Source organism: Tinamus guttatus, unplaced genomic scaffold (assembly GCF_059628265.1).
Source record: "Tinamus guttatus ecotype Peru unplaced genomic scaffold, ASM5962826v1 Tinamus_guttatus_pri_ptg000188l, whole genome shotgun sequence".
In the NCBI taxonomy this organism is placed as follows: Eukaryota; Metazoa; Chordata; class Aves; order Tinamiformes; family Tinamidae; genus Tinamus; species Tinamus guttatus.
In genome coordinates this window covers 1,785,240-1,811,382 of record NW_028288722.1, presented here as the reverse complement: position 1 = coordinate 1,811,382, position 26,143 = coordinate 1,785,240, and the positions used below count along the sequence as shown (strand labels likewise).

Below are 26,143 nucleotides of genomic sequence, written 5' to 3'. Positions count from 1 at the left end.
CCAACAGCATGTGTTTTGCTGCAAGGTGCTGAGTTCGGCATTTTTTTTAGGCAGCAACAATTTGCTTGTGGCCAGAAGTATGACTCTTCTTTAAGTAAAACAGTGACACACCTAAGGCTAGATTTAAAAAAATAATAAAAAAAAGCCGTATGTAATTATCGGCTTGCTGACACAATAGGTGAAACTGTGTGTCATACTGTATTTGAATAGGTTTTCTTTTACCCGTTTCACTCTAGAGTGGCAATTCTACCTTCAAGAGTGGATTGTATTTAGAAAAGTTACAGCCAACGTTAAGAATTTTTAAGCAGAGCCTTACTGCGGCATTATTATAAGCTAAAATACTGTGCAGATTTGCTAGAAAATTAAGTATTTGCAAAGCTGAACAACTTACAATTGAGTATAAGAAATTGTCAGCTTCCTCCCTACCTTGTGTTTCTCCCCTCGCCACCCACTTATTCCCGACAAGCGAGGCTGGCAGCACCTCAGTGGGAGTTGGTGTTATGACCATAGGTAGAAGATATCCACTATTTGCATCTGATATTTTCCTAAAAAGAGAAGCAGAATTCCTTTCCAAACAACTGAACGCTGAAAGCCAGGAGCTCCTTCAGCAACACAGTCTCCTTCTGAACTGTACACAACCTCTCCCAGCAGTTTCACGGCATCCAACAAAACACCACAAATCAAACAGAACCAAAACGGTGAGCTTGCACGTAGCATACAGAGGACATCATATCGCAGCACAGAAAGGAAAAAAAAACTGTGCAAAAGCAACATATTGCACAAAGCATCACAAACAGAAGAAAAATATCTGATAAAAAGATGCCTTCCAAACTCCAGCTTCACTTTTTCATGTTTCACTTGACAAACAAGCTTGTTGGACATTACAAGAAACCTCAGAGCTGTTTGATTAAGTGAGAGGATGGAAGCAGCAGATTTATCTTCCTGAAGCTCATGACTGAATCTATAACAAACAACAGTTTTGAATCATACTTTAGCATTTGGATGGCTAAACTCATCCTGAAGATAGGCTGGAAGCATAAGCACAAATCCGTTCCTGCCAGTTTAAAGATAACAGTACATAACTCAGCCCAGTTGGCAGGAGGCTGTTAGGAACGTTTGGGAACATGCTGGTCACAGGTGCCACTGTCCTTGATGCTACCATTTCTGAAAAGCTTACTATGGAAAATATCACCATTCATGGCGCTCTTAACTTAAGCAGATCCTTTCTGCAATTCCACAGGCTCCTTCTGGAAGCCACCGAGGAGCACTTGTAACATCAAGGTTTGTCAGAAGATGAGACCATCAAGACATCTCTCCTTTAGTCTCTAGTTTCTTGTGGATAAAACAAGATTAAAACAACATGAAACTGCTTTACCAATGTCCAGCCCTAAATTATATGGGACACACAAGCTACTTTTTAAGTGTACCCCTAAATGGATGCGTCACTGCTGGCCAATATCTGATTTTCAATATTTTAAAGATACAGCCTTTGAATACTAATTATTAGCGTCTATCTCCGTTTGAATAGATTTTAAAAAATTAACTCCAAGTAACTCAGCAACTTGCCTTGAAATCTGATTAATAAATGGGATCAGTTCGGAGGGCTCATAGGCGCGAGCGAAGGCCCAGCACACGTAGCACGCTGCGTCTCTCACGTTGGAGCCCACGCTGCAGGCCCCTCTCTTCTCATCGTATGTTAGTGCTTTCAAAATGACAGGAACAACTGAGAAATAAAAAGATGCACAGAAGCAATAGTTAGAAGCATACAGCAAACTGAAGTCCCCTAGCAAACAGGCCATTTTTGACAGATGAAATTTCAAAGCGTGTGTTAATTTATTTAAGGAAGAACGATATCATTTGTTCCTTATCGGTATGTGCTCACAAGCAAATTAAAATGCAATTTAAGTAGTGCTGGACCATAAGTATTGCTGCTTACTGAAACAGTAGTATCTATCAATAAAAAAAATTCTTAAGAAATACAGTCTTGTAAATACCACAAAAGTATCAGAATTAATCTGTGAGCATTTGTAACACCACAAATGTTAACACAGCCAATACTTCTTAATTAACAATAGCCATAATCAAGACACCAATATGGATAAGGACTGGGGTGAGTACAGCCTTGCAAACTCTTGAATCACAGCAAGAGGGTCATCATTCTTTGGCTAAAAAAAGGGAGCTGCTCTATTTTTACCACTTGTAGCTGTTGTTTTGATCATAGAGAAAGAATGTGCTCAAGATGCAAACAGGTAAGATATGAATGCAAAACAACTGTGAAGCAGTATAGGATGAATATAGATGTATATGATGTATAGAATGCAAACGCAGATCCCTTTGATACAGAAAAACTTTACTAAAAAGAGCACTTTCAACATCTCCCACTTTCCCATGAGCCATCATATCAAATTTGCCAAAATACCATTTTTTGTCAGACCACAAAGGAAACAAGATGGAGATATTTGCGTTTCAAACAGCCATGGGGAATCAGCTACTACACTTCCTAATATATTTATGATGCATTTGCATTGACTATAAACCCCAGATCTCCAAGGGCTGGCTCCTGAGGCCAGCAAGTGTCGGATCCAAGGCAAAAGCAGCTAACAGCCGCCAGCGTAGCTGCCTTTTCCATCTCAGTTCAGCTTATCCTGGGTAGTAGCAACAGAGAGAGGCAGTAAACTGCAGGGAAACATTTAACAGAAACTAAACTTCAGCAGTGGGATTTTTGTTTATTCCTCTTAGTAGGAAGAACTCAGATAAGAAGCTGGGTATGATTTCTTTCATGAGAAAAAAATATTTTCTCTTTTTACTACCCCAAATTACTCAAGTTATACATGATGCCTCCAATTAGTTACAGGACCTGGAAAAAAAATTAAGCAGAAGAAATACACTCTGTTTCTGAATGGAAATAATATACTGTGTATTTTTGAAAGTGTTCTTATTTATTTCTACTTACTGACCTAGAAAAATCATCCTCAACTGACAGTGTCAGGATGTCTCCTATGACATGACATGAGCTTTCCAAAACACCCAGCTTCATCATTCCATAACAAAAGCAGCCACAACCGTGTTCATGAAGCAAATTGCAACACAAAAATCAGCTGCTACGTGAATGACAGCAACAGAATTGCACCAGGGAGGACGGAGCAAGCAAAGGAGTGAAACGGGGGTAAAGGCATGGGAGTAAATCTGTGAGTAAATCATGAGAGTAAAATCTGTCACTCAAGAAAGCAAGGAGATAAAAATGTCTACTTCAGTACTTGTGGCCCAGTGAAAACTGCAGTAAAACAGTTTTTGCAAAAATAAGAGAATATGCAGAAACTTAAAGAAGTCCCTTGCACAGCACTGCCGCAGCTGAAAAAACATCATGTGTAAAGCTCCCTGGAGGGCTTCCTTTTGGCACCTGCAAACCCAGAAATATAATTTGAATACATCTCTCTCTAGATGGCCTATCTTTAATACATGAATAATGCCTGCAGTAACAACAGCCTCTAGAAAAAGGAAACAGTCTCTCTCAAATTTCTTTTTGCTGCATTAATCTAATGCATCTTTTTCCCCTCCTTAGAAAATACTTACCAACAAATGAGCCCCTTGAAGAAAAGCTGCATTTCTCTCATGACTTTTCAAACGGTGACCATTTGAGGGGACTAACCACTAAATAATTAAAATTCAATGTATATTTTATCACTATATGAGTACTACCTTGAAAAAAAAAATAAAATGTTGCACACATGCAGAAGGGAACTGTTAGAATGCCATTTAAATAAACTGCTTTAAACCTAATAAGGAAAAGAAAGCAGTAATCAGAGGAATGGTCAAAACACAACTCAGGATCACAAGCACTACATGGAAAGAAAAATACAATTCCCCCTCGGGAATAACGATACAGCAAAGACAGATGGATATTTTGTCACCTTTTAGTTTTGAAAGAAACTGCAATAAAAATCTTCAAAAATGTTGACTAGCTTGTTTTGAAAAATGCTACATCAACTGATGAAAAAAAAAAAAAAAAAAAAAAGGGAATTAGCTGGTTCTACAGGAACGCTAAAAGAGCCGCCAAGGGCCATTCTGCGGGGCTGCCTCACGCCTGCCTCAGCGCGGCCATCATGGCAGCTCCCTGAGGCCGCCGCAGGCACCCGCTCGGCCCCCGCGCCCAGCGATGGCAGCACGGGGAGGACACACAGAAAAAGCTGCGCAAACAACGTACACATGCCCGTGGTCTGCGCACAAAGGAAGAACAGGTGGGGTTTAATTGAGGGCAGTAATTTCCCAAATGGAAAATTCAACCAACAAATTCAGTCCTCACTTCAGTCTTTCACCTCTTCACACACGACCCAGGTTTCTCCTGGTCTGGCTGAGGCACCAGCCCGCAGACACGAGGGAGAAACGCAGGCAAAAAGGGCCACATGCCCTTGAAATGAAATGCCTTGTAAAAGACCTTCCGAACCCACAGCTGGATGGAGGCTGTTCACATTACCACACATACACAAACTTTTTTGTCTTCAGCCTAAACACAAAACACGAGTTCAGTTTGAGTTAACCAGATTTGAACTGCCCATGTTCAGGCGCTTCCGGAGGAGTGTTTGATACACAAAGCGCCAGTGAAATCCAGGGCTTTGCAGCCAATTTCTGCACTTTATATCTGCAGTGTAATCTCTGCTCAGTATAATAACAGCTTCTCTCATGTCAGTGTGGTCAGCGTTGTACTGTGCTCCTCTACATTGTTTTGCAGATGTAAAACAATGCTTAATTCAAACTTAAAACCAATTCCTTTTCCTCCAAATAAAAAAGGGAAAAATAAAACTGGAAGAAAGCAACACTTGTTTGGAAGGGCAGAAATGAGTCCTTTTTATTATAATCAGAAACGTGTCTCTTCTTTCCTTAAATAAAGGAGAAGGGCTGAAGTGTCACTCAGCTTTAGGAGTCACCATTTCTGCCCGAGCTCCACACAGGGAGTCAGCAGCGCCGGCTCTCAGCCCACTTCTGGAACCAATATCCACCTGTTCAGCCCCGCGAACGCTCAAGAGATGCAGTCACCTCTACCTGTAGCCTAGAGGTATTAATAAGCACCTGCCACGCTCCGCCCTGCCTTACCTAACTACATGGCTGCAGGTTGCAACACGGCCCCGTGCTCGAGCCCCGGGAACAGGCAGAGCCGCCGCCGGCCTCTCTACGCGGCCTCTCTACGCACCCCAGCTCCGCTCTCGGCGACGGCTCTTGGGGATCCTCGGGAGTCCTCGTTTCAGTCCAACGCTGCCAGTGCCCCTCGGGCGCGGGCGGCGGAGGGGAACGAAGCTGCTACAAGGGGTGGAGAGGGCTCAAAGGCCAAGCTCAGCTGCTTGAGAAATGCCTCACGCGAGGCTTTAACGAAAGGGGCTTTATAAACGCATCGGGCACAGGCAGAGCCTACAAGACACGCACGAGGAGTCCTGTGGTACTTCACATTGCCATGTTTTTTCTTTATTACAATGTTTATCACACAACACACACAACTACAGTAATTAAACAAACAACAAAAACCTGTTCCTTAGCCCAAGGGTCTGCTCTACCCGAGAAAACTGAAAAATTCCATGTCAACTCTATTTTATTTAAACTAGATTTATTCAGTGGATCCCAAGTTCATTAAAAATTGCTCTAAATTTAGTTTAAGATTCAAATCTGCCACTCTTAGAACAAGGCAGAGTTGCCTTTTAGATAAATCTTTGCTATGAACTGTTTGTAAAGAGAAGCTTTTGCAATTCATACTTAAGATACTGGAAACCTATTTGGAAATGAGAAAATAGAAGAAAAATACTGTTCAACTAAAATAAAGGATGGCTACGATTACCAGTGTGCACAAAGTGACTTAAGGGACATCGGAGAACATTACCGTTATTAATGAATTATGGAGCTTAAATCACAATGTGAAGCCTAAATACCAAGAATGAGTTCTGAATTTCATTTTTCAAATTGTTCTTGAACAAAACTCATTGCAGAAGTATCTTTTGCTGGGTACAACCTGTTTGTGAGCCGCGGGCAGCAGGAAACAGGTAAATAGCCCTATCTACAGTAAGCCAACTTCCCGTGCCTTTAGCAGCATACCTATCTCTGTCATTCATGTACCAAAAAAACAACTTGGGCTTTGCATTGTAAAGAACTTCAGCTTTGAGACCACGTGTTCTCATACAGCACCGCAACCTCTTTTAGAAAAAGAGGCAGGCTCTAATTGTAACTTCATTCAGGCTGTTATACTAATATTTAATATATCAACACAGATGCAAACATAGATAATTTTAGATTATACTCATTATCAGAAATAAATATTTGCTTAAGGCCCTGCCAAACATCTATGATTTGTTCTCATGCAGACAACTTGGGTTGAAAAAGTCAGAACTGACTCCTTTAAAAGGAGATTTCACTCAGAAGGAAAACCCCTGCCACGAGGATGGGAAACGCGCGCGGTGCTTCGTGTGTTGGGGACGCTCTGATGTTGCCACCGGCAGGCCAGTGCCTGAGCGTGGTCCGGGGTGGCCAGGCCTGGCCCACCTGGGAACCTGCAAGGCACCGGGTGAGGAGCACGACGACCCATCCGCAAAGCCTCTGAAGCTGCTTCCAAAGGTGCCCAAAGCCACTCGCGACGCTCAGCGCTGACCCCGCATGCCGGGCCCTGTACATGCACGCTGCATAGCTGCCGAACAAACGAGCACCTTCAAATCCACAGCTAGGGAGGACGGTGCCTGTCTGGTTGCAGTCTCAGTTCAGTCTCTCACTACGTAATGAATCAAGAGAGTCTTTAATTATATGATCACGTGTTATTTTTTTCCATGGACCCATCTCAGCCAGCACACAGGAAAGACCTGCTCCAGCAGTGAATCACAGGCAGGCAGCAGAGGAGATGGTTGTCTGCCTCGCTGCTCAGCGTGGAAAATATGTGATGCAAAGCCTGGCTGTGGGGCAGAGAGAGAAGGGGTTGCTGGTGAGGCTGCATGTTGCCCTCAAGAGCTGCAATTCTAACGACATCCCTGCCACAGACTGGCTGTCTGATAGCAGTCGCGTCACCTAACTAGAGCACTTAGGGAGATGGACGCTGGCTCTGCCTGCCCAGGCGCCGGCTGGGTGCACTAATGGCCGGCTCGCAGGAGCGCCCCAGCGTGCACGTTAGCGTCGGCTCGGGAGGGTGGCATGGGCCAGCGAGGAAGCAGACCCAGACCCGGATTTTGGCCAGGCAATCTGAACATTATTATGTGACTCAGCCAATAAGAACTTCAAGTCTGGAAGCACCCCTACCTGACAGCCCTGAAGAGGCTACAGCTGAGCCCAGGCAGGACGGATCTGCCTTCCTTTCCATGCCGAATTGCTATTTTGAGGATTTACCTACCCACTCATGGCAAAGGCCATGAGGGCTGAGCAGACACCTTTGCACAGGTCGCAGCTAAACTCATCCTTAGAGCTCTTCCTTCAGCTTCACCAGGAGTAAACTGCATTTTAGGGACGTGGAGAATGAGTCCTACTATGCAAATGCATGACAGTCTGAAGGATTAATTTTTTCTTTTTTGTAAATTTCTAACAGGAGGTGTCAGGGAAGAGAAATCGCCACAGAAACCCCAACCTTCAGGCTAAGGTTGTGCAACCTTACAGCAAAAAAACTAGAAGCAATTTATTGTCATTTATTCCCCGCCTAGTATTTATACCACTTCCCAATTGCGCTTGGGAGGGGTGCAGGGGAGCTCCAGCTCATTTCTTCTTGCTCATCCCTGCTGGCTAGTAAAATATATTCTATTTTCCTTGCTAACTTGAAAACGAATGCAACAACATACACATTGAAAATTATAAATATTTTCAAGACCACTTACGAATTTTAAAGTTCACTTGGGAGTTAGAGAAAAGAAATTCTTCCACAACCAGCCTTTCAGGTTTGGGTGTTCTCTAAGAGTCCACCTAAGATCTTTTTTCACTTCTTCCTGTATCTCTGATGAAAAGTACCTGGAGACCTGCCAAAAGCCTCACGATTAACTACCACCATAAAAAAGACCAGGGCATTTCAGAAGCCTAACTTCTTGCTGTGTCCTCCAACAACCCGGGCAGTGGCAAATCTGTATCAAGCTACTACTTCCTGGCAAACAAAAATGCAAACGGAAATAATGAAAAACAGAGCTTGCAAATAAGTTTATATAATGGATTTCTGTAAGACTATGCAAACCTCAGTCCGACCCTCAGCCCATTTCCCCCTTCCTTCTCTAGTCTGTCCTTATTATCATGGTCCGGCCCTATCGAATACACAGAATTAAAATACAGGAAGGTTAAAGGCACAAGTGAGACCCGAATCATGTAATAGGAACTGTCAGGAAAACAGCACTGGTACTATCAGATCTACCTCTGTAGAGGTAGGCTCTATCCTGTAAACATGGAACAGCTCTGTGTTTACACAAGACCATCTGTAAGTTAACAATACATGTTTAGAGAGATCAACTTATATATCAAAATTCAGTGGCTTCTCAAACCACAAGAGTGTTCTTCCTAGAACACACTAGAACCCAGAACTGGTTTTATTTCTTTTTTTTTTCCCTTTTTTTTTTTTTTTTTTTTTTTAAAAGTAAGCAGCCTAGTAAAATGGCACAGGAAAAAAACACCCCTTTTTCTATGGCATGGGGAGTACTTCAGACTTTTGGGTTTGTTTCTTGGAGTTTATCAACAAACAGGTTTTTGTTGTTTTAGAGGCACATCCTTAAGATTCTTCAAAATCTTTTTAAGTCACACGTAATTAATTTTGCCCGTCACTGAGGACTTTGTGTTGTCACTTTTGGGGAGGGCTGAAGGGGGATAGTTTAAACTTGTTTTCTACAGTTTTCAGAAATAAGCCTGGACATTTCTAAGCTTTCTAAGCTTGGATCCAAGAAAGACCATATAAATATTCAGATTAATATTATAGTTAACATAGAAGTTCACAAAGCAATCTATCAGAAGTCTGTTTTTACTCTTCAAATCTAAAAAGAGATTACCAACCTTCAAATGCAAAAGTACCCCCAGTAATTCAAATAATCTTTTGAGAATCTGCCTAAGCAATCAGTACTCACTCAAGTATTCCCCTTTAGCTTTTCAGAAAGCGACAGGCTTATGTAAATATCTCTGCACTCACGTATAATGGCACAAAAAGTACAAGACCATGGGATATATTTTTTAAATGAAGAACATCAACTGAAACAACCAGTCTGTTTCCTCTTTAAACAAGGTGCTTACCATTCAACAGGAACAATATGCCAAGTATTTCCCTAAGCCAGGGTCTTGGATACGCGTAGCAATGTGGCTGACCTCTTTGTCTGCAAAGGCAAAGCAAACACCCCAGAGACGCAGCGAGACCTTCAGGACCGCCTTCCCATGTCAGCCACGACGGGGCATGGACGGGTAAGGTTTTAAACGACTCTCACAGACAAGCTCTGGAAATCCGTGATGTCTCATGAGCTCTGTCTCTTAGGAGCACCGCAGACAGAAATAAAGGCCGACACTCTCCTAATCAAAGCAAGGCACAGAGTTGGATGAAACATCCCAAAAGCAGAACTTCTACACTTCTTTAGTGAGTGATTTTCATCCTGCATCCCAAGACATCATAATCTAGCAGGCCCGTCACCTACTGTCTCAGATTTACCACAGCTCCCTCACCAGTAGTATCCTTTGAGAAGAGCCTTCAAACGCTCGCCTTCTTCACACTCCCTTTACTCTGAAGGTAACTTATAAACAAACAAAAGCTATTTCTCCTGAAGCTGAGGTTGTCCCCTACTCTCTCTATTTATGACACACTTAACATTTCCAGTTCCTAGTATTCTGAGGGCAGGAAATCAAATTCAAGATACAGATCACTCACATTAACCCACCAGCATTAGTAGCTTCTGGGCTACCTGCCTTTTCTTTGTGCATCTCCTCAGCACCACTGCCTGCAGTTTAAAGTTGCTTTCAGCGTTGCCGCAGTTAAATAAGGGGAGGGGGTTGCTTCAATCCATCCATTGTGAATGAGTAAGGGAATACAAGCACGTAGGCCGATCAAGAGCAATGTCTTCCTGGCTGGAATCCTACCAAAGAAAGCACCAATCCACTGAAAGTTTGCCCAGGTAACTCTTCCAAATTACTTCCCTTCCTCTTCTTATTGAAGAGATGTAAATGCTTCCAACCTTAACTTGGAACACATAAATTTTTTAGCAAAAGCACAACCACATAACGCACAACAAACAAACAAAAACCCTACGTTATCTTTGACCACAAAACACTACTAGTTCTGCCATTGATTTCATTTAAGAAACTGCCATTGACTTTATATGGAGCAGGTTTAGGCCCCTAGGTATTTAAGGGACACACTTGTGACAAGAGGCAGTGGTCACCAAGCTGCTGAGCGAGTTCAATTGAGAATAGAGCGTTACCAGGGACATGCTGCGAACACCTAGGAAGCCTCATGTTCCTATCCGTGACACACCTTATTAACTAGAAAGTCTATACTGCGCTGTCATCAAGAGAAATCTTAATAATGTCCTTTCACAAGCAAACCAGAATTTCAAGTAAACTAGGATTCTCTTGTTTGTTTAGTATTTATCTCCACCCAATTAAAAAATAAAAAAAAAATTATAAATAATAGTCTGAAGCCTACAAAACCACAAATACAGCACAAGAGATGTGAAATCATCGACCGCACTAAAATGCAAGTTTTTGGCCCTGACATGCTGCAGAGTAAGAAATATTTCATTTAAGAGTGCTGCAATCCTAAATGTAGAAATTCACAGAAATACTTCAACGGTAGTTTCTCTGATCGTAAGATTTTAAATGGCTTCTAGACATTTTGCTTAACAGCATGTTTTCCCTGTATGTAATTTTAGCAGCATGATTCATATTAAAAACAATCAAAACTTTACAGCTACATGGTAACATGTAACTTGGTTTAAGAAATTCAGCATTAGAAGTCTTTTTTCAGGAACACAGTATCAGATTTTAATTGCAGCCTTACATGACTTGCTTTTAAAAAATATGTAAACAGCAGACAAAATATATTAAGCATATAAATATAAATTAATTACATAATATACATATAATCATTTTAAAAATTGATCAAAAACTCAGGGAAAAATGAGAGAGACTGTTTTTACATTTATTAGAATGGGACATGGCATAATTCAGATCCATACTATTGGATTAGAAAATCTTTGTACAACATAGGTGAGAGAACTGTCTCAATCTCTGGCATAAGTCTTGAAACGACAGCTAAAAGGAACAGAAAATCACATGAAAACCACTTTAATAATTATTATAACCTGAATATCAAGCAGAAAGTCAATAAAGGCACATTTTCTGTTAGAATGACTAGTAATGAAAAGAATGAGTATTAAAAACCCTTTCTTATAAGCAGTTTACAGTCTTGCCTACAGTCTCTATTTCTGATGTTCCCTACTTCCCCCAAGATGTTTCACTGCCCAAGGGAGAGGATGGGAACCAGAAGGAAGATGCCTAGTTCCAGGCCAAACACTAACAACGCAGGCCACAATAAATATCTAAAAATACAATCTGCAGTTGCTATTAACTGCTGAGCTTTTATTCTTTTCCCAAACAAATAATTTGCTCTAGTAATCATGAACAAGTGGCTCACAAACATCAGGAGGGTAATCTGCCCAGACATATCTCCAAAGCCAGGGACTGGAATCATTATGAAAAACAAAGGCACTTTCAAAGGTGTTATTTGAAAAGCATTAAGACTAATAACTATTCATATGGGATAGAAGAAAATAATTATGAGAATACTGTACAAGAATCACGTAATGTTTTGGGGCACAGCATGAGTTCTACCAACTGCATTCAAATAATCTGCCCCCTTTGCAACTGCTATAGAATACCTCGTCCAAATATGCTAACACCGAGCAGAATTTGTCAACAACTTCAGGGTACTAGAGAGGAAAGAAAGAGGGACTTCTCTGGACTGCTAGCTCAAAGCCACTCATCTAGATAGGGAGGCAACGTGACAAAGACAGAAGGGGACATTGCCAGTCGGGCAGTTTTCAGACATTCCTTTTATACTGCAGGCTCTAAGCTTCACTGACCAACTCTGAGATTATTCACATTTATCTTTGCTCACACCCCTTTACTCTTTTCAGTAATAACTAGTTCACAAATTTGTAAGATGTCTTTGGAAAGACCTCGAGACCCTGCTTACGACTGACCATCAACCACCAGTGGATGCCCTCTGAAGGCCAGACTTGAGGGAAGGGCAAAACAGCAGGACAAGGCAACCAACCAGGCCAAACTTGGCACAGAAAGTTAAAAATTCTCAGAGATGGAGGGGTGGAGAAGTGACCAGAGCATTGCTAGGCACAGCTTCATGCAGCCTGGGACCTGAACTGTGAAGTGTAAGTCGAAAATAAAAATTAGATAAACCAGCTTATCAAGAACAGGTTAAGTTCTTCCTGGTCATAGGGAGAGTTTCTGCTACTAATGTTTTCTTTTTCTGTTTAAAACTCATGATGAAGGAAAAAAAAAATCATATAAAAACATGGACACGGAGTTTAATAGTTAAAGAATGGCAGTTTTATGTTACAGTAATAAAATCTATGAAATGCAACCAAGTTTAAGTAACACTGACTTGATACTATTAGGAGACTGAATTTTAAATAGAGTTTAGAAAACAGCACTATATTCCATACCACAAGGAAAAGCTATAAAACAACAGCTACAGCCCTCCAGAGATACACAATAATCACAGTACAAAAGGAATGGGAAGGGAGGGAGAATATCAATAACACAAGCGTTATTATGACAATCCCTTGGTGTTCAATTAGTCCGACTGTTGCACTCAAGCTAAAATGGGTGTTACCAAGAGGTGACCGGGTTCAATTTATCTAACACTCATGCAAGATGGAAGCGCAGCGAGCTGGCAGAAGTGATGAAACAACCATCGCTGCAATCGGGATTTACTACCTCTAGGAGCGTACAAAACAGCAGCAACAACGTTCCTTTCCTGGGGTCCAGAAGGACCTTCTCTCCCAGATCTGGCTTTTCGACCCCATCCCAGGGCCGAGAAACCCACCGTCTCCCTTAGCTGTTCTCCTTCTGCAGCTTGACTCTGTTCAGCAGCTGCTTTCAGATGAGCTGCCCAATAGGAGCAATTTCCAGGGAGTGGCTCGGTGTAAAATAGGCTCCACCGTTCAGCTGCATCGAGGCAGTGGCTGGACATTCCTTATCTCCTTCCACCAAATAAGGAGAGGAGGGGTGAGGAGATCAAAACTTTGGAGTACTGACCCCTCTTACCCCAGTTCAGTCACCTGCGTTAAAAGCACCATTTAAGAGCTTCCTCCTGGGCTATCACAAATTGGAATCCTTTTCAAAACAAAATATCTGATCTGCCTCTCAAAAATTAGTAGACCTGTTGCAGACAGCAAAAGAAACCTGCACTTCCCTGTGCTGCAGTAAACGTAAAGCAGTTCACGTTTGTGGAAGAAAAATGAGCACAGTTACACATAGATCGATACGGTGAACACACAAACGTGCCAAGGTGAAAGAAAAGCTCTTCACCAGCATGTGAGGACTGCTCAGTAGCATCCCCAGCTGATAAAGCAAAGGACTTCTCCCCTCAGGTCTTTGCAGACAGACATTACAAGAACTTTCTCCGCAGTTGCAATCATAGAATCACAGAACGCTTAAGGTTGGAAGGGACCTCTAGGGATCATCTAGTCCAACCCCCTTGCACACGCAGGGTCACCTAGAGCAAGTCTTCCTAATAAATTCCAATCTTCCACCACCTCCATAGCCAAAGGACTGACACGCTACTAGACAGCAGCACGTAAAGATGCTATGTGACTAAGCTGCATTACAAGAAAAAGGAAAAAAAGGGGGGGGAGGGGGAAGAAAAAAAAAATACTTTTTACCTTGAAGTCAGTCAGTGATTGGTTGTATTAAAAGAAATAGTTTGCATTGAAGATAATCAGCAAGCAAGATGCACGGGTGCAGCACAGGAAAGGAAGGTGACCTGCAGCCGCAGATAGGAAAGCTGTGGCCTGTAAGTCACTGCATCAAGATAAAGGCTGCACCTTTAAAATGCTTTTTAAGACAGTGCTTTAGAGGGCAATTTTTGAAAGAATTTTTTGCCTTCTGCCTTTTTAACCTATTTAAAACAGATCTTAAAAATTCCTTAACAACTTTCAAAGTATAAAATTCATCACACTTCTGTATGTGAAAGCTTCAACAAACTCTAACAGCTGGAGAGGAGTAGGGGAGACAAGGGAGGATTATCCTGCTCAGGAGGCTGAGTTTAACAGTTTTAAATGTCTCGATGACATCAGAAATAGTAGCCGGAAAAAAAAATTAATTTTAAATATCAGAAATGTATTTTAGAAACAGCTCAATCTATCAACAGATTTTCCTTTTAAAGCACCAGCATGCAAGAGGTTATTATTTCACATTACAGCTTTGCAGTATTATTAAAACCTGTCAAATACATAGATGCATTTGTCCTTTATAAGCTCTCCCTAAAATCCAGCTAAAAGCAGGCACTAGCACTGATCAGGTGCAACTTTCTCCTTTCACCGTGCAGTTTTATGACTCTCGAGCTGTACGTTTGTACAGCGACAATAATCAATTCCTTACAGAGGTGACTCCTTCCCATTTGCAGGATCCGTGCATTTGACTGCTGATTATAGGCAAGCTTTGGCAGGTTCCTGTGGCAAGCAAGTTGGGAGTTAGTTCGGTCCCGCCTTCAGAGCGGAGACTCATGAAGGACAGAAAGATTTAAATAAAAATGGGGATGGGGGGGGGGGGGAAACGGGAAGGCAAGTGTATTAAAGGTACCAAAGTACTCAAGCAAATAAGAAGTCTATTAAAAAAGACAAGTTGTTATTTCAAAGCTGTGCTTCTCCCCGCATACAGTCTCCTGCTGCTCCCGAGTCACTCTGAGGCAGCTAAACACGGGCAGAGCCCTGAGCCCCCCGTGCAGGTGGCTGCTCAGCGGGCCGGGCCGCGCGGGGCCGCGGGAGGGCACGGGGCAGCGAGCGCTCCCGTCCCGGCGCCGCTGTGAGGCAACGCCGCACGAAAGCGGTGGACGCAAACAAATGAATCGTAGCTTCAGGCGGGAGTAATATCAGGTGCATCTCTACACCCCGCGGGCTCAACTCCTACACTTCTTAAGTCCCTCCCCCTGCAACAGCCTCCTGCAGTTTCACTTCACCAGCCGGCAGAGAACAGGTACTTCTCTCGCAGCAGTGACAGCCACGGCTCAGCGCCGCCGCTCGCCTCGGAGCCTCCACACACCTATGTATCTGGTAAGGGCCTTTTGGGGTTGTTTTTGTGGGTTTTGCTATTTTTAAGAAGGAAACGTGCTCGCGTTACCACAGGAGGAGGCAGGTGGAGGCAGTGGCTCTGCAGCCGCCTGTGGAGCCCCGGCTGCTCTGAGCAGGTGCACGCGGGGCTCCGCCGCGCGCTGCGGCCGACGCTTTCCACGGGAGAGGAGGCTTTTCTTTAAGTCTGTGAGAGGGGAAAAAAACAAATTCTTGCAACTTTTTACAGTAATTAGTCCTGTTGGTGAAAAGCACTTAAGTATCTCTTGTCGTTCAGCAATTTAAGGCATTAGATCGTAATAGGACAAAAGCTCCCATACATGAGATGTTGCTTAATGCTGCTGTGTTTTCTCTGCCAACTATTCTATAAAGAATAGTATCAGCTTAATGTAAAAGCTTGTATGAAAATAAGGCATCCTGCTTCAGTTTTGATTTATTAGTTTTCCAGTTCCGGGGAAAACAGTATAGAAAATTGAACTTGTTTTGATTCTTCCTCCCTCCAGTCCATCCAACCACAATCCAATTTGGAGTTTTCCAGCCAATATTTCCAGGGATCTTCTCTTCATCCTCACTGCACCCCTTGGGCGGTGGCGCAGCCCCTGCTCGCGCGCTCTGCTCCTCCTGGCGCGCGGCACCGTCGCCACCCCGCGCCCCGCTTTCCTCCTTGCTAACAAACCCTTGCATTAAAAACCTATCGCTCAGCTTAAAGGAACTGGAAGTTTAGCAGGGAGTGGTGGTTAATCACGGGAAAATCTCAGCTAGAATTAAACTCACAAATCTTGTTCTTGCAACACACTAGGTAGGTGACAATGGCATGTCCTTGAGTTATGCAACGATGCCACATCACAATATTTTAATTATAGCATGTCCTTCAAAATGTTCCACCCCAGTGAGTCCTCCTGGGCAGAGAGATCAACATCACCAAAAGGCTCCTGCAATAATAACGAAGGGTGCATGACAAACTGTTACGTCGGTTGCTAGAGCGGTGTCCTAAAAAGAAATGTAATTACCGTTCCTGCTCTTAATAAAAGACATTTTGAAATTTCCCCTTTGATCAGCTGGACACCTTAAACAATTTACACTGCTTAAACACACAGAAGCAACTTGCCTACATATGTATATGTGTATATAGGTGTGTGTGCGTGCATGCGCGTGTGTACACACACACTTTTGTTTTTATATACACATACACACAGAGACAACATTAAACTTTCTGGACTTCACATATTCTAAAAGCAAGGAGCTAGCACTAATGTGTGCTTTTAAAAAATGGAACAAAGAAAACTTACAGCTAGCTGAATCTCAAGCTGGAATGAGCTATAGGTTGGTAAACTGGAAGCACAACTGAAGTACCTCAAGTTTAATCAGTATTATCTGAACAACCTGTTTTCCATAAAATTATAAATAAAACAGTGCAGTTCAAAACTAGCAAGACAAATTCAGAACAACATAACTTTTAAACAGCTATCTAGAAAACAATTTTCAGTTTCTCTTTTTGTTCTTTAATTGCCTGAAAAGTCCTGCTACTGAAATTTTTTCCTCCTTTTTAAAGGATATCTCAACTTATCACATTCATATGTAAGGATAAAGCACGGCTTACTTGACTTTTTCTTTGCAATATTATATTATAATTTCTTTAGTACAAAATAAACATTGTGCAACTATAGGTAACTGACTTTTCTATGGAGACGGTTTGAAGAGGTTGCATGTATTTTAAGCCATTAGTGTTTGTGCTATATGTGCAAACAGTTTTATGTTTTTAATTAGGAAATATGCATCTCTGCCAGATATTCTGGCGCTTTACTCGGAGATGAGAAGGGAAATTATCCTTCTTGGCTGGGCTGAGAAGTATTTTTCTATCGGCATTTTTAAGCTGTAAGGGAAGAAAAAGAAGGGATTAAATAATAAAAGAGAGCACCAGAGGGCTCGGCTGGCTGACACTCGCCCAAAGTTTGGTACGGGTAGAGATCCGTCAGGACAACCTGCTCGGGCTCCTTCTCGCAAGCGAGGAGCGCGGCCCCGGGAGCACCGCGGCCCCGGGAGCACCGCTGCGATAGGCTGAGCGCGCCACCAAAACAAACCAAAAGCGAAAAATAGCCATAATAATTGTAATTCTCGCCTGTTACACACATGGCAAGGAAGCTGCCAGTGCTCTAGATTCTAACATTAAAAGTGCAACAAGGCATTTTATCTTATTGAGAAACAGGAATAACTTGAATCAAAGTGAAATAGCAAGTACAAAGTTGGGGAGGGAAACAGGACACACAGGAATTTGCATTATTAAGCAGAGGAAAGCTAGCAGAACAAGAAAATCTAATTAACGTCTCTTTATAATAAAGTGCTGCACCTGAATGCAAATTCAGACTGTTATCGTAAATGGCTAAACTAAGAATGCAGAGGAGTTTTGACAACAATATCTTTTTTCAAGAATAATTAGTACAGGTACTTCCAAGAAGATACCAAGAACAACAGGAACAAACTGACTCGACCAAGTCCCTTACAAACTGTCCATGTTAGTTATACATCATTAGTCAAAAATAAATGCAGCAAATTTACTTAAGGCAAAAAACAAGGACCAGCTACCTATCTGGAGGTCCCCTCCCACACCTCTAATATTCTTCCTCATTTCTTTTCATGCAAAAGTATTAATCTTACTCTTTCAGAGGAATTCTGGATATCATTTTTAAATATTTTTTATTTACTGAACAGGAATTTTAAACACCAAGGACAATTACTTAACATGTTACTGTATACCTTATGTAATTATTTTTATTTCAATGATATAAGTTTCTGACTCTCATAATAATAAACAAATAGCTTTGATAAAAGGTGAGGAATACAAAGCTACTCCTCTACACGTTGCTTCCAATTGTTTAGGCTGTTACATGTTTAATGATTCATTAATTTTAAGAAAACATCTGATAGTCTTTTCTATTCACAGAGAAGCTTAGCATTTTTCAAGATGTCATCACAATTACTATTTTAACAGAATTAATATTTCTATGACATCAGAAACAATATGCAATATATTTTGCTGGAATTACTGTACCTGGTAAAACAAGCAGCAATTCTGTAGCTTTGCCTTCAGCATTCATAATGTGTTGTGTGTCATTTTCTATTAAGTAAAAATCTCTTAAGAAACGCAAAACATCTCCACTTTAACTAAAAAAAACCTCACAGCATATAAATTAGCAGCAATTCTTTTCATAAACTTAATATTTTAATACTTTCAACTCAAACTTCTATGTAAAAAAGCCTTTTAAAAAGAAATCAAGCTATACGAGTCACTCGTACAATTAGTATTCCTGTAGTTTCGGGTAACACAATAGATACAGTACGTGGTTTTGCAACAGTCATCATTTTGATAATGATGCTTCTAGTTCATGATGAAATCATCGGTTTTTAGATCTCTGCCATAACACATCCTATAAAATCATGAGAACTTGACTCTGAGAGTTTCTCACGCCTTCAGAATCAGCGAACATAATGGGACAAGCCGATACAAGCCCTCCTGACTTATCTCCCGAGCAAATCATTAGGCTGTGTGAAGTATCCACAACCTCAGGTTTTCTGAAGAAAGGCAGATGGATTGTTCCCCTATAAATCAATCGTCGGCAGCCGCTTTTCACCCGAATTAAGGCACTTGCATGTAGGTGCTAACTGCATGCGGCACACGAGGTGCCGCGCAGCAGAACAGCGCTGAATGTGTCTATGAAGTGTTTATCAAATAGAAGATGGTGTTAGTCAGGCATTGCAGGACTCATTTCTCTTAATTGAATTAGGAAGAGGAGGAAAATTGGTGTGGTTTTATCCTTCGAGAGATTGGCCACTTTTGAGGTATCCATTGAGATGAGGCTGTTGGGAAACGCCGGCTGGAGCAGGGGGTTGGTCATTCTCTCCAAGGGCCCAGGCGGCTCCCCTGGTGCAGCCAATGCCCTCCAGCCCGGCTGGGAGCAGGAAGCTCCCTGCCCTCCTTCCCGACCAGCCGGGCAGGCTTGTCCCAGAGCCGGCTGCTGCCAGGACCTGCCTCCTCTCACCTCTCCCACCTCCACTTCTCCCTCTCAACAGCTCCACCTACATTTCTACTTTCATCTTCTCAATGAGCCTTCCCTCCCTTTGCAAAGGCAACTCCTTGATGCCCCATCCGATTTGCAGACAACTGGCACTGCTGCAGATCCCCACTTCTGGGACTGTGTTGAGGTGCTGAAGATGAAGTTAAATGCACGTCTATCTCAAACCACACGTAATACGAGGGGGAATAGAGCTGAAAGATGGTATTAGTGTTTACCTGGTTCCAGTTTACAGTACAGCTAATTTTAACCTTTTTGTTGCAGCTGCCGTGCTACCAGTTGCAGCAGTGTTCTCCGGCACCCCTTGCTGCCCTGCAACACCTCAGGAGTTGGCGCCCTCTTTCCGCCTGGGAAAAAGGATTCTAGAAACCGGAAAAACTGGAAACTTCCAGAGGCTAAAACTGAGGAACGCTACCCACAAGGAAGTTTTTATAAAGAAGTGTTATATTTAATCATTTAAAGAAGAAAAACAATGAGTCTCCTCAAAGAACGTAAGCCGAAGAAGCCTCACTACATCCCAAGGCCCCCAGGAAAGCCGTTTAAATATAAGTGCTTTCAGTGTCCCTTTACCTGCAATGAGAAATCCCATCTTTTTAACCATATGAAGTATGGTCTCTGCAAAAACTCTATTACTTTAGTATCAGAGCAGGATCGCATTATCAAGTGCCCAAAGACCAGTTCCTTGGAGCCCAAACAGATCAACCAGCTAGAACCTACAGTCAAACCAACATCTTCCAAATCCATCGCAAACGGACTGTCAAATCTTGATTCAAAGCCTCAGTATCCTTTTGCAAAAGAAGATGCCAAGGAAAATGTTGAATTACAAAACCAAGCAACAAACACAGCAATTCAAGGACAGAAACCTGCAATCCCAAAGGAATTAGCTCCAGCCAGTACAACAGAAGCTGCCATCAGCATGCAGCCCCTTTTGGACAGCATTGTAAGGCCCTCAGCTTTTGTTCCTGTAGGAGAACACAGAGATAGTAAAGGCCCAGAAGGTAATGAAGTATCTGAAATGATATCCCTCACTAACAAAAGTTCACCTTTTCATGCTAAATCGGCGTTTCATGCACCCAGTCACCCATGGAAAGCAGGTTCTCCTTTTCTCCCAGAGTTTCCCCACAAAGTTGCTCCCGCAAAAGGTTTTGGTTCCATTTCACCCTATGTGCAGCCGATGATTCCAGAGTACTCCCCTCACTTCTATGAGCACAGGCTGGCTATCTATGCACCTTATTTGCTTCCTGGTAATTCAGAGTGTGAAACCTCTGCTCTCTCCGTCTATGGCACACAAGATCAAAGACACTTTCTTCCCCATCCTGGGCCACTTCCAAAACCAATAAATCCATCGGCATATGAACACTATCGATTGTTCCAACAATATCACTCCACTCCTCCGATACCATATGGATTTTGTAGGCCAACAGATCCTCCATTTTACAGATTTTCACACGTAGCTGGTATCAACAGAGAGCAGAGTTCTCATCTAATGGAAGAAACTAGCCTGCTGTATCCTGCTTCTTTAAGTCCATCCCAACAATACCCTCTAAACTCACATAAAAAACAAACAGATTATGAAAAAGAAATTACACTGTTGCATGGCAAAAGTCATTCCAAAGATGACCAAAACGAAAGAGAGAACGCAAAAATGAGCCCTCTTGCAGGAAGCGCAGCGACGGGCTCCCCGGGCAGGCCCAGCCCAACCAACTTCACTCAGACGAGCCATGCTTGCGAGGGCTTATTTGACCTCTCCAACAAGGCATCTTCCACCCTGCTTGGCAAGTATGACCAGCCAGAGGAGAATTTCACAGCTTTCAGACCTGTGAGAAAGAGCGCTGACCAACCCGCTCTACTTCCGAGCGCGCACGCGCAGCAGGAGCGAGGAGATTCACCCACCAGGTAACGTAATGACAAATTACTTCACAAATTCTGGTCAAATATACTAAGGAAACATATAGATAACGCACGTGCATTTCACAGAACAGCTCTAAAATATAATTAAGTTTACAGCATTTTGTTCCTATAGGAGAACACAGAGATAGCAAAGGCCCAGAAGACACATGTAACCCCAGAAGCTATTTTACATGATGTTACTCCTTCTGCTTAAGCATGCTGACTATCTCTAACAATTCAGGACAATACATGCAGCAGAGTGATAATGCATGGTCAAAGGGACTTGGGGGAGAGAGGGCGACATGACGTTATCAGACACTTAGACCCGATTTTTTTTTCTTCTTTTTCCGTCTACTTCCTCACAGCCTCCATTTTAAGAGTACCTGATAGTCAATTCTCTTTTCTCCCTATTTCTTTCAGCATTAATGTCACTGACGAAGACTCCTTCGTACCCAGCGAATGCCGTAACAACGAGGGCTCCCTGTCCAACACTGAAGACGACACAGGGGTAGCTCCTCTTAATCTTTCAAAGAAGCCTGACACAAACACGGGACCTGTTCATGAACACACATACAAAAACACTTCCAAAGCAGAAAGCCAGAACTTTCTGGAATTGCAAGACGTGCCTCTGAACCTCTCTGTAAGAGACTCCTGTAACGCAGGAAGCCTCAAGACTGCTGCACTGCACAGTCCAGCTCATGAAAACGGTGCTGCTACTTCTCCAAAACCCCAAAATGAAAATGCTGCAGCAGACATATGCAACCCCAAGAATCCTACTAGTGGTGCCGGTGACAAACCTGCCTTCTCAGCTGCCCGTAATGAAGCCCAAGACTTGAGAATAATTGACAGTTGTGACGAACAGAAGCAAACAGCAGCAGTGGCTCTCTGCCAGCTGGCCGCATACAGCCCCAGCAAAGTCAGGATGGGCAACGATGGGCAGAGTCCTCAGGATTGTAAAGCTTCGGGCACAGAAGCTGCTCTTAATTCTGCAGATACTCAGGATACTCAAAGCAATCAAAAAGTAAAAGGACAAAAAAGGACAAATCAAAAAGAATCCACAAAGTCACAGCAAGGCACTAAACGAGTGCGCCCAAATGACTGTAGCAGAGTCTTCACTTTGAGGAAGAGAACAAGAGTGTCATAATAATTCACTTGCCAATGAGTTCCCAGTCTCTAATCTAGTTACCAACTACAGCAGAAAATTCAACATTCCATCTCTTACTAGATTTGGTCCATGAGAAGATATATTCATCTGCTGTCATGTAAATAGAAAGTGTTCATAATTTTATATTAATATTTTTAAGTAATTGAACTTTCCCTTGTATAAGCTCAGATTTTGATGAGTGAATTTTTGCATTTGTTACTAAAACCAAAGTACACAAGGTGAATCTTTAAGGTTTTTTTGCAATTGTATTATTGTAAAATAACTTTTCCAAGTTCTTTTCTTACAAGATGTTTAAGCTCTAGAAACAACATTGTTCAGTAACATATTGTCATAGTATTTTGCAGGCGTTATTTCATTTAGTAGTTGTTTATTTTTCCTTGAAAAACTATTTTTGTTTCACTGTGCAGTAGTTTAAATAAGCTTAAAATTAAAACTAGCTATTTAGAATTTACTGTAAAAACTGTTTTGTGTGAGATTGCAATTCACCATTAGAGCAAAACAGTCCAAATTTTGGCACTCAGCAGCAGACACACATTTAGGCAAACTGAACAAAAGCCAGTAAACGTAATTCCTTCTTATATTGGCTAAGGAGAAGATTCAAATTTACACCAAAGTGAGCCTCCCAAACTGATGTAGCACTAGCGCTATCAATCTGCACCAATTAGAAACAACTTTGTGTGCACCTTTACCTGAACAACTATGAAAACAATATTGACAATTTTAGGATCTAAATGCTCTAGGTGCCTAATCCTCTGAAGCTAGACACTGGGTAACCTTGAAACTCCAAACCTAAAAGGATATTTATATAATAATTTATTTCAGCTGGTGAAGGTTTTATTCCAGTACACATGTATCACTAATTATTAGCTTCCATGTACTTTGTTATATGTCCTAGAACTATTTTCTGCTTCTACAACTGTGTATATAAACTTGTAATTTTTCAAATAAATCTGTGACCTGTACTTAAAATACATGGAAAGTCATTAATGAACACAGATACATTCACTGCCCTGTCTGTCATGCATACTTTGTAGAAGAAACCAGCAAAGAACAGCTAGCTGAATTCTCAATTTATAGGGGGAATTTGGAACAACGTGCTAGGCAGCTCTAAGGACGAAGCCTCATCCAATGAAGGAAGGTCATTAAGCTGATTAATTCTTCTGTACGTGAGAGCCTCAGGAATGTCCCCTGCCTCAAAAGCTGCTGTGCAGGCGCCCTCCATAAAACAGGGACCGTCCCGGCTGCGCTGCCCGCAGCTCCCAAAGCCGCAGAGCGGCGCGCGCCACCAGGCCGGCAAAGCCACCGTGCGGAGGAGAGGATCCCCAGGGGCCTCAACACGACTGCTGCCTCCTCCTGCTCCCTGCAGAGCCCCCGGGAACCTTCCTGTGCCCTTGGAGCAGCAGCTCAGCTAGGCAGCGTGCTGAGAAATTTCACCTTAAAAGTAAAATTATGGGGATTAAGTTTCTGAATTGTTTTGGAACCAGGAGTAACAGTGTTGATCTTGAATTTAATCTGTCATAGAACAAAGCTTTCCACAGAGTCCACAGAGATAAAAATATCAATCTGAGATTGAACTGAGGGAATATGGTAAAAGCTTATCTCTAACTATGGATACTTCTATAATTTGGGCAGCAAGAAAGTATGAGGTTGAAGGTTGTACATCAGTCTGCAATGAAAGGAATGTCTAACTGTCTGGGCCAACTTTAAGGCTTTCAGCATAAAAACAAATGTTTCTGAATTCACCATTTCTGAGCATGAAAGTACAGAGTTTAAGGTACTCTTTATTTTAACTACATCAAGCTATCTATCTCACTAATCTTGCAAAGCAAAATGTTTCCACAGTTCCATAATTTCCAAAGGTTCCATATATCTCTTTTCCTGTTAATTTGAATTTAAGTCAAGAAGAAAGATGAAAATTGAGCCCCAGGGGTTTTCCAAACAATTACAGAATTTATCCTTCACTGTCTCTATACAAATCCTGTTCATATAATATGCCCCAAAGGAAAAGTCTACATGCTCAGCATGCCTCAAAATAGTTTAAAATTTTGCAGATGGGAACCTTAAAAGTCACCTATTCGAGCCACCATCCATACCTATAAGTAGCTCCATTTCTGTCATTTCTGCTAATTCCATATCCATAAACAAATTATTCCAGAGCATCACTTTCTTTAGAAGAAGAAATTCTGTCCTGTGACACTATCTGCCTTCCTCTCTTGCTGCATCTTACACCAGAACAAGACTGCAGGTTACGGGTAACAGAAAACAATTGTCATACAGCAGAGTTTTCCCTTAAGGGAAAAGGGAACCGTCAACTTTCTCTTCTTTCAGCCACAAAACCTTCGTTCTTCCCATCTGTTGTCTACGACAGAGCACCATGAGTCACAACTTCAGTATCAGGGAAGGTTACCACACTCTGTTGCTTCCTCTGCAACCATCGTGACACAAGGGAAACTCTGACAGGTGTGGGGGACCCACACGGACTCCTCAGTCCTTTCCTAGAGAGTCACTGCCCTCCCCTTCGGGTTGTGCCGCCCCTTGCCAGGGCTAGGAACAGTGCTCAGCATCCTCCGAACTCCTTCCATCGCTTTGTAAGGACAATCTGGACCGAGCACAACAGAGTCCACCTTGACTCAGCTCAGCCTGGAGAAGAGAAGGCTGAGAGGGGATCTGAGCAGTGTCTAGAAGTACCTCAAGGGAGGCAGTGAGGAGGATGGTGCTGGCCTCCTCTCACTGGTGGCCACCGACAGAACTAGAGGAAACAGCCACAAACTGAAGCATCAGAAGTTCCACAGGAACTTAAGGAAAAAATTCTTAGCAGTGAGGGTGCCAGAGCACTGGAACAGGCTGCCCGGAGAGGTTGTGGAGTCTCCTTCTCTGGAGATCTTCCAAACCCACTTGGACGCAGTCCTGTGCCACGTGCTCTAGGTGACCCTGCGTGTGCAGGGGGTTGCACTAGATGATCCCTAGAGGTCCCTTCCAACCTTAACCATTCTGTGGTTCTATAATTCTATGACTTGCCAGGTTGGCCGGCTTCTTTTCCAAGGATCTGAGCTCCATATTTCTATAACTGACTTTGAATTTCTGCAACAGCAGCGGATTGGATGACTTACGTAAAACAAAAAGTAATGCAGACTTGTAAGTTACACTGGAATAGACTGTATTTAGTAGACTTATTTCTTCAAATGAATTTTAATGGAAAATAAGGTCCAATGAATCAAAAGAGAAAGGAAAAAAAAAGGCACCGCTGTTTTACATGGGCTGTGGTTCATCCACTTAGACTCCGCACTAGCTGACAACTAGCCCATTTAAGATCCAAAGTCTTTCCAATTCTTATCCTGACAAACACAGACTATTCTCTTTTATTCACCCCTTATAAACTAGTTAGTTTCTGCCTTCTGTACAACTCATTCCTGACTCAGGCCATGGAAGGGTTTGCAGCTTAGGCAAGATAGTTTGTGCTTAGGTGTCCTACGCAGCCAGAGGGGTGACACGAGGACAGTGTGAACCCACAGCCCTGTTCTCCTGAGAACCTTCCAATTCACCTGAACTTTTCTCCCCACCTTTACACTGATTTCCTTCCCAGAAATGCTTTGCTGCCATGATGGTGTTTGCTACTTCCCTCCCCTACCTCAGCTTTCTATTCTTGTACCATAGTTACAAAAACCTAATCCTTAAGCAATCTGACAAATTAAAAATACACCCGTATTTACTTATGCATTCCACAGTCACTTTCACAGGCTGCAATA

The 26,143-nt window shown here is 42.4% G+C and overlaps 2 protein-coding genes across 2 annotated transcripts in view; one reads left to right on the top strand and one right to left on the bottom strand.

Moving 5' to 3' along the window:
• The window catches only part of TBCD (tubulin folding cofactor D), a 111,324-nt gene that overhangs the window by 57,442 nt on the left and 27,739 nt on the right, over nucleotides 1–26,143 (bottom strand). The window contains exon 14 of the mRNA XM_088523440.1: nucleotides 1,567–1,723. Coding sequence (XP_088379566.1) covers nucleotides 1,567–1,723 — 157 coding nt within the window. The remainder of the gene's footprint in view (nucleotides 1–1,566; nucleotides 1,724–26,143) is intronic.
• ZNF750 (zinc finger protein 750) lies at nucleotides 19,815–22,376 on the top strand. The gene is made up of 2 exons (XM_010218992.2): nucleotides 19,815–21,238; nucleotides 21,653–22,376. The coding sequence occupies exons 1-2, from the start codon at nucleotides 19,815–19,817 to the stop codon at nucleotides 22,374–22,376; spliced, it is 2,148 nt and encodes a 715-aa protein (XP_010217294.2).